The sequence below is a fragment of the Brassica oleracea genome, chromosome C9 (genome assembly GCF_000695525.1).
Source record: "Brassica oleracea var. oleracea cultivar TO1000 chromosome C9, BOL, whole genome shotgun sequence".
NCBI classification, from domain to species: Eukaryota; Viridiplantae; Streptophyta; class Magnoliopsida; order Brassicales; family Brassicaceae; genus Brassica; species Brassica oleracea.
The window spans coordinates 43,770,969-43,779,870 of record NC_027756.1 but is presented as its reverse complement, the minus strand read 5'-3'; the positions used below and the strand labels follow the sequence as shown (position 1 = coordinate 43,779,870).

General features: G+C 35.0%; 2 protein-coding genes and 1 pseudogene across 2 annotated transcripts; 1 reads left to right on the top strand and 2 right to left on the bottom strand.

Moving 5' to 3' along the window:
- Positions 1-1,127: 1,127 nt before the first annotated feature.
- Positions 1,128-3,480, top strand: LOC106316258 (annotated as a pseudogene).
- A 19-nt stretch (positions 3,481-3,499) lies between these two features.
- LOC106316259 lies at positions 3,500-4,092 on the bottom strand. The gene has a single exon (XM_013754137.1). The coding sequence runs from the start codon at positions 4,083-4,085 to the stop codon at positions 3,606-3,608; it is 480 nt and encodes a 159-aa protein (XP_013609591.1). The 5' UTR covers positions 4,086-4,092; the 3' UTR covers positions 3,500-3,605.
- Positions 4,093-7,769: 3,677 nt separating this feature from the next.
- Positions 7,770-8,902, bottom strand: LOC106316926. Its single transcript, XM_013754788.1, has one exon. The coding sequence runs from the start codon at positions 8,892-8,894 to the stop codon at positions 7,899-7,901; it is 996 nt and encodes a 331-aa protein (XP_013610242.1). The 5' UTR covers positions 8,895-8,902; the 3' UTR covers positions 7,770-7,898.

Genomic DNA, 8,902 nt, shown 5'->3' with positions numbered 1-8,902 from the left:
GATGAGGAAGCCTATTACTCAAAGCCAAGCATTCTACATTGAGGAGATGGAGATGATGAGGAAGCCTATTACTCAAAGCCAAGCATTCTACATTGAGGAGAAGGAGGTGTTAGCTGATGAACTTCTAGAGGAGTTGGCACTTGAAGACTCTCTACAACATGCCTTAACAATTGAGAGAGAGGTCCAAATGGTTGAGAACAAGGAAAGTGATGCTTATGTGAAGATGCTGGACTCTCACAGAGAGATTAGTGATGAAGAACAGAATGAGGAGCTTTCATATGAGGATCACCATGTTTCCCCAGCTTCTCAACAAGAGAATCTCCAAGAGGATGATTGGAGTGAACTCAAAGCACCAAAAGTGGAGCTTAAACCTCTTCCCCATGGTGTAAGGTATGCTTTCCTTGGCCCTAATGAGACTTACCCTATCATAGTGAGTAGTAAGCTTATTGTAGGATCATATATTCTTGTATATTAATATAGAATGACACTAAGCAAGAGACACCTACCTATACACTTGGCTAATGTATTCCATTTACATAGTCAAACAAAGAATAACATGAAAAATATCACCACGTTTACGATTGGGATACACATTCCACGTCTTTGCTTATTATATATATCAAACAGAAAAAAAAACAAAAGTTAGGTTTTAAAGAATAAGAACTTATGAGAGTTTGGTCTACAGAAAAAAAAACAAAAGTTAGGTTTTAAAGAATAAGAACTTATGAGATGTTGGTTTCATAGGACATGTAATAATTCCAAACTCTCTAGACATCATATATCTATAAATTAATTCTTGTTTATTCCTAAGCGTTTGCATATCTTAATAATGCCGAAAGCAACTTGTAGTGACAATCAACATGCAAAGTCCACCTCATGTAATGTCGGAACGAAAGCAACTCATAGTGACAATCAACATGCATAATCCACCTCATGTAATGTTAGACAGTATACACGATTGTCAAAGACACAAAATTTAATTAGGATCATAAAGGAGGAATGACCAAACCAGTAGCATGTTTGGTCGTAAGACACATGTTTTGTTTGGAAACCCATATTACGTACCGAGAATGTCTTTTCATATGGAATATTAATATTCTGAGAAGTATCCATCTTTGTGTGTTTGAATTGAGTCTTTAAATACCGGTTAAAATTCACAAGAGAAATCTTACCACCAAAACATGAAATCCAAGATATTCTCTCTTCCTTTCCTCCTCTTTGTTTTTATTTTCTCCCACTTCCTACACGGTTACGTTTCTAGTGATCCTTACCTTGAAGAATTGGGTCATCATGCTGGCTACTACAGCTTGCCAAATACCAAATCATCCAGGTAAACTCTTAAACCAATTAAAATTAGTTTGGTTTTAGTAGCTCGTATACACATTGAACCATTAAAAACCGTACCTGATTTCTGTGGTAATGTTGCTGATTCTGCTATTCACAGGTTGTTCTATTTCTTCTTTGAGTCACGGAACAACATAACGGATCCAGTTGTGATCTGGCTGTCGGGTGGACCGGGTTGTAGTAGCAGCTTCGGTCTGTTGACTGAGAATGGTCCGTTCACTCTCACTGAGGATCTCTCACTCTCTCGGAACGAGTATAGTTGGAACCAGGTTCGAATAATTAAAAAGATTCTTTGTCGTCAAAGACAAATGTGTTTCTTGTCCGTCAGGAAACGTTATTTCCAATCATTCAACTAACTTTTGTTTTCAACAGGTTTCCAATATAATTTACGTTGACCAACCCGTTGGGACAGGTTTCAGTAACATATCGGACACTGACGTTCTCCGGCATGACGAAACTGGTGTGAGCAACGACCTCTACAACTTCCTTCAGGTTCGGTTCTTGTTTTCTTCTAAAACATTTGAACTATAATGATTTGAGTTCGTTTTGCTTTGAAATTCGGTAGGTGTTTTTCAAGGAGCATCCGCAAACTCGTGAGGAACGATTTCTATATCACGGGCGAATCTTATGCAGGCCATTACATTCCAGCTTTGGCTTCTCGCATTCACACTGGAAATAAAAACAATGAAGGGATTCCAATAAAACTTAAGGTAAGTCTCTATATGAATCTTAGTGAATCCTCTGTTCTTTATTCGTTGAAAAGCTGTTTATTTTATTTTATTTTCCCCCTTCCAATATTAACTAGAAATTTCTTGTGTTAATCTTGGTGAAAATAAGGGTATTGCGATTGGTGACGGCCTAACCAACCCCGAGATCCAGTATGGTGCATATGGGGATTATGCGCTGGAAATGAAGTTAATCTCCCAGTCTGATCATGAAAGTCTCAACCAAGTCTACGTTGACTGTCAGGGCTCCATAAGAGAATGCAGTAATTTAGATATAACGCTCTTTTCTTTTGAATTTGTCGGATTTGGTTCTTACCAAAATGCTTTGTTTTTTTTAAGAGTCATAATTTTGTGAATTTTTCAGATATTGATGGTGGTTTAGCGTGTGCTTCTGCTTACCACGTCTGCTTCCAAATCCTTAACTATATAAAATCCGAAAACAAAGACATGAATGCAAGCATCGGAATCCGAAACTGACCGTGTTTTGTCGCGTACAATAGTTTCTCTGTTTACAATAATTTCTCTGCTTTTTTGAAGCCCTATGACGTGAGGAAGAAATGTGGGGAGCTGATGTGTGATGACAATTCCAATCTGGAGAAATTCTTGAACCAAGAGAATGTAAGGAAAGCGTTAGGAGTTGGAGATAACGTTTTTGTATCGTGCAACGATACAGTTTATGTTGCGATGATAGAGGATTGGATGATTAATCTCGAGGTTAAGATCCCAACTCTTATCGAAGATGGAATCAGCCTTCTAGTTTATGCCGGAGAATATGATTTCGTTTGTAATTGGCTTGGTAAGATTTGATCTATATTTTCACAATGTCTATGTTCTTGTTAGCTTTATTCTAGTCTTAAACATTTCTGAGGGTTTGTGTTTTATTTTCTTTGTTTTTATAGGAAACTCCAGGTGGGTTGAGCAGATAAATTGGTCAGGCCAGAAGGAATTTGGAGCAGCCAAGACAGTGCCGTTCATGGTAGATGGTAAAGAAGCCGGTGTAATGAAGAATCACGGTCCTCTCACTTTTCTTAAGGTAATCCGAACAAAACTGATGAACATATATAACCTATTTTAATTGTAAAGTGCGGTTGACGAGAAACTTTATTGGTAAATTCAATTTTGTAACAGGTTCATGATGCTGGACACATGGTTCCGATGGATCAGCCAAAGGCTTCTCTACAAATGCTTCAGACTTGGATGCAAGGAAAGCTCGCTAATCAAACTGGTGCGATAGTTCGTCACTGATTCTAATATATTGTTAAAATAAAATAAAATGTGTCTTCTTCTTAGTTACCACTCTCTTACAAGTTGTCCAAGCCCTATCGCTGAGATGGATTAGCAATATATGATAAGTATGTTTGAGTTAAAAAATAAATGGTGTCATTTTCTTTAAACAAGAAAGTATTTTCAATAACCAAAAATATTTCGTTTCCAGTTTCCATAGTATATTTTATTTTTAATGGGCTAATATTCATTCAATTGTTAAGAATAGGAAGTAGGCGAAAATATAATATTTGAATCGAAACGTAAATTTAGTTAAAAGAACATCTCCATAGGAATCTGGTCCCAAGCATTCTTCTTATTGTTCCAACGATAAAACCCATCGTCTTTGGCAACGACGACACAGACATCTTTACACACGACCGGCTCTCGGTATGAGCTGTTCAATATGTACCATGGCTGAGAACGCAAGCCCCGTGATTCGCGGTAAAACGTACCCACGCAATTCATCTCCTGCGACACTCTAAATCCCGCCGGTTTATCATTTTGTCCAGCAGTGGGTGTGATATCATCAGTCGCACTTGGTTCGCTAGTAGGTGTAATCTCTATCATCAAGAGTTGACCCAAAGGTACGGGTTTATACATCGTAGGAGCTGAGCCTTTACACGTGACGAAGACGGGAACATTAGCGCTTTTCTGCATCTGGTTGGATACGATAAGAGTGGCGGCACGTGCGGGTCCGGAGCTAGAAAAAATCAACAGGGTCATGATCGATACCATTATAAGAGTGTCCATGTATTTTGATTTTGTGGAAAAGGTGCGTTATGTAGTGGAAGTATACAAAATCTTTATGTTTGGTGAACTACTAGAAGTCTATGAATCATTATATATATATATATGGTCTCGCTTCGGTTTCTCAAATCTGGAGCATTGACAACATGTAGTACGTTTTAAATTGAAGGGTGATTAATAAATAATACTAAGTGAATACAGTTACCATTAGAATTAATTATAGACAGTCTCTTGGTCTGTTATAGCTTTTTGTGACTGTTGCAATTAGAGAGATAATCTTTTAATATCTTTTTTTCCAGAAAATGTCAAAATCTGACTTGTCTTAAGAATACAAATACCTTGACTGTAGTAAATATATATTTGATCATCCTCGTGGATCCAAAGGACCAATCTAAGCCTGCATGATCAAAAGTTTGCCATTCACGTCACGACATATTCACAATATCATATAACACAGTCGTAAACTTACGTAAAAACTTGATAACACTAAGTTACTAACCATCGATTACATTTATTATTAACATTCACTATTCATCATAACAGAGATGTTAAAAAGGGGGTTTAAAGCCCACCCCAGCTCTGCTCTGTTTAAAGCCCGACCTTGCACAAACTAAACCTTGTTTAAAACCCTACAAAATATATACAACATGGCTGACTTCGAGCTAACTCGGCCCTGTATTTTCTAACAGCTTTTGGGATCCAAATCAGTAATATAGCTCATTTGCTTGGGCCCAAATCTGGAAGGAATTTCACGTTGGTTTGGAGTTGGATCCTAAACGCTTGGAATTGGATAAACCATGTCCCAACCCCCAAGGATTCTTGTTATTGTTCCAACGGTAAAACTCATCGTCTTGGCAACGACGAAACACACAATTCACACACCGTCGAATCTTTATCTGCACTGTACAAAGAATACATCATCTCATAGGGCCAGAAATGTGATTGCCTTGCCTTTAAAACGTTCATACGCAACGTGCCCACTGCCACACTCGAGGTCCCGCCGGGTTTTCATCAATCGCATTTTGCCCGGCGATCTCTGTCAACGAGACTTAACCCCAAGGTACTTGTTTGGACAGATTAGGAGTTGAGCTGTGAGTCTGTGACACCGTGTCACTGACACGTAATGAAGACGGAAACATTAGAGCAACCTTATTGGACGTCAAAATGTAGACTGTTCCTAGTATATCTAAACCTCAAACATTACCCCCCCCTCACACGCACACGCACCCACACAAACCCTATTCGGTGGTTATTGATCAGACTAAACTTATTTATCCAGCGTTAGAAGAAAAGACTAGACCTATTTTAAAACTACAGCCCGCACGGTTGTGATTATTTTTATTTTTATACATATAAATAGTTGATTTACATGATTAGTGGTATATAATTTTAACATTTATCATATTACTATTAGTTTAATCGAATATTTTCAAACACAATAATCTTATAGTTTCCATGCAGTAATTTAATTTATTGTTTCAAATTATTAGCAATCTCTCTTTTAATACAACATGAACACTAACTAAAACCTTATATGTGATATCTATGACAAATTCTGTTTTATTTAATATTAACTTTGATTTTATTTTTTTAGGATTATATTTGTGTTTTAGGTTTTGGTCATACATATATGTTAATCGAATTATTTGAAATAATTAAATCTTTGACTGAATAACCTATACTAAGTGTAAATCATAAAACGTTCTCTTAATTTAAATTGATAAACCGGAAATTGCAATGTGTTTGTTATCTATGTTTTTGAGGTTTCTTATGTTGCCTATTGGTGATTTAGAATTTTCTACCACAAAGATTTTGGATTATTTACAATGAATTTTTCAAATGTTAAAATTTTATTTGCAATTGTTCATCTATCATACATCATGTTATATAATTAACCCTTAAACCTACATTTGATAATAAACACACTGAAAATAAAAATATTCACATGAAATATATATTTTCAATCATTCATCTGTCATTTATGTTAATGACATAAATTGGTACAATACATATTGCACTTTCAAAATTGCACAAAATAAAAGAAACAAAAGCAATTACATCAGTGAATAATATACGAATATGGTCTATACAAAAATAAACTTGATTATCTTTTTGTAAATGAAGCAGCCATATACTTCGATTACTGAAGAATAAAACTAAACCGACCACGATATTTAATAACAGAAACTGAATTCACTTTCAAAATAATATTTATAGACTGATCATTCATATTGATAGCATATTTTCAACTGTGTTACAAAGTTCTAAATTAACAAATCTTTAACTGTTAGAGATGAAAGATTTATTTCAAAAAATTAGGACAATTCTCTTAAATAGCTCTTTTTAAGTTTTTGTCACAAAAATAGCCCCAAAAAAAGAAAATGACCAAAATAACCCTTTTTTATTTTGAAATTTTGAAATTTTTAATTTTTAATTTTTAATATTTGAAACCCTATCACCAAAACTCCACCCCTTAACTCTAAACCCTAAGTCTAGATTAGTTAACCCTAGGGTAAAAATGTATTTTGGTCATTTTCTTCGATGAGGGTTATTTTTTTTTAAAATAAACTAAAAGGGGCTAGGGAATTTCTGAAAAAAATATGTTAAATTAATTTCATAAATTTAATACAAAATTGTATATGAATTTAATATAATTACAAAATTAATTAGATACTTAAAAGGTTTATTTTAGTAAAAATGAAATATACATTTTATTTTAAATAATTACAAAATTAATTAAATATTTAAAAGGTTTGTTCAAGTGAAAAATGAAATATAAATTTATACTTTAAATAAATACGAAAGTAATTACATATTTTAAAATTTTTTAATGAAAAAGGAAATATATCTTTATATTGTAACTAAAAAAGATATGAAAAAATTTTATTCAGATGTAATTCAGAAAAACTATGGGAATATCTATTTAATTTTTTAGGATAGTTAAAATAATTCAAATATGTATACAAGAATTCATTTAAATAATCTTCTAAGAGATTGTCCAACTTTAAAATAATCACACATGAATTGAGGTCATGATTTTTATTTTAATAAAATAGATATAATTCTTGCAGGACGTATTGAAATATACTGAATTTTTTTTACAAGATTCATTAAGAAAAGGATAGGCCAGCCTATCCCATTAAAGAGCCGAATTATAAAGAAGAAACTTAGCAATAGCAAATCCGCTAAACAATTTAGGCTTTACGTGTCGTGTGGCATGCGATCTACGATTAAGACATGTTCCTTTACGTGCGCGCAATCTATGACATGCGACCTATGACTATGACTTGCGAGTAAGATTATGTAGGTTTATGTGTTGCGATACATGTGATACGCGACCAGTCACGCGACATAAAAAATAATAATTTTAATTGTTATTTTTCAGCGATTTAAAATTGCAAACTTGTGACTGGTCACACCTCGCACGATCAGCCGCGACGGCAAAACTAACAGCAACATGTGATTTGTGATCAGTCGCTGTCGAAGGTCGCATATTGCTCGACAACAAAACAAAAAACAATCTTTGACATGTGACTTGCCGCATGTTGCAAGTTGCTTGACCGATAAACGAACAGTGCTTAATCTCTTAGAAATGAAGGAAATTCAGAAGTAAACCAACAAAATACAACTGAGTCTTATAGATAACGCAAAAAATTTATAATAATTTAATTTTCTTGCGCTAATGCGGAGATTTAATCCCAGTGACTAAATCACTCATCTACAAAGATGATGAAATGCCAACAAAAACAAGAACAAAAAGATACATAGATATTATGATAAACATAAACCAAACATAAAGCATATCAATCAACAACATCATGGTTCATAAGTAGGTTCTTCCTTAACAACCAGCTGTTGTTGAGAAGCCTCAATGCCACTTGCAATGTTGTTGTTGCCTCCGCTTGCCTCTACAACTCTTTCTTCGGGTTGGATCATCTGAGATTCGCCATGCATTGTTTGGTCTATCTTACGGAATCTTCTTTTGTTCCTCGCGCTGTATCTCTTTGCTTTTTCTTCGACCGTCTCATTCTTGTAGTGAACCGAAGATATATGCGCTGCAAATTTTTGTGAAGTATCAAACACGTTTTTGCATTTGGGACATGTATATGGACCGTACTTTTCATACGGTAGGCTGTGTGTCCGACCATCGTATACACCATTCTCCTCAAAATCAAAACCGTCAAAAATTTCATCAAATTTTCGACGTTTAATCACTGGTTGATGATGAGGAACATGTTGGTCATGGTGTTGCTTTGATGAAAAAGAAAACTGGTTTACATTCCTTGGATAAATGGTACTGAGAGGTGTAGGGTTTAAGATGTTGCTCTGATTGTCAACAAAACTTTGAGGATAGGTTCTCTGATTGTCAACAAAAGTTTGAGGGTAAAAGGAAGGATATGAAATGTTGGGATCCATAGCACGTTCATATTCATTTTGGGCAGTGATCAAACTACGGGTAGGAACTATAACAGAGTACCTTCTTGTGATAGTTTGGGTGATGGAGATTTGAGAAACTTGTGGGTTATGGTTAATAGGAAAGTAATCAACGACATCAGAGACCATGTTGGTTCTCATCTGATAAGCCGCATGTGAATTATTGAAACCAAAAGAAGATGAATCTCGATAACAGTTAGAAGCATGAGAGGAAGAGAACAAACCATGATGGTTTGTGATGACAGAAGTAGTGAACATTGATTGAAACATTTTAGTCTCGGGATCCCCAAAGCTGGAGTTCATTTGGGTGGGAACAGAACCGTGAAGATTCATAGTATTGTCACCATAAGAGTTTAAACCATTTGGGATTGAATACATTTTGTAAG

What these genes read in the sequence shown, in the direction of transcription:
- LOC106316259 (XM_013754137.1), bottom strand. Translation starts at nt 4,085, where the DNA reads ATGGACACTCTTATAATGGTATCGATCATGACCCTGTTGATTTTTTCT.
- LOC106316926 (XM_013754788.1), bottom strand. Translation starts at nt 8,894, where the DNA reads ATGTATTCAATCCCAAATGGTTTAAACTCTTATGGTGACAATACTATG.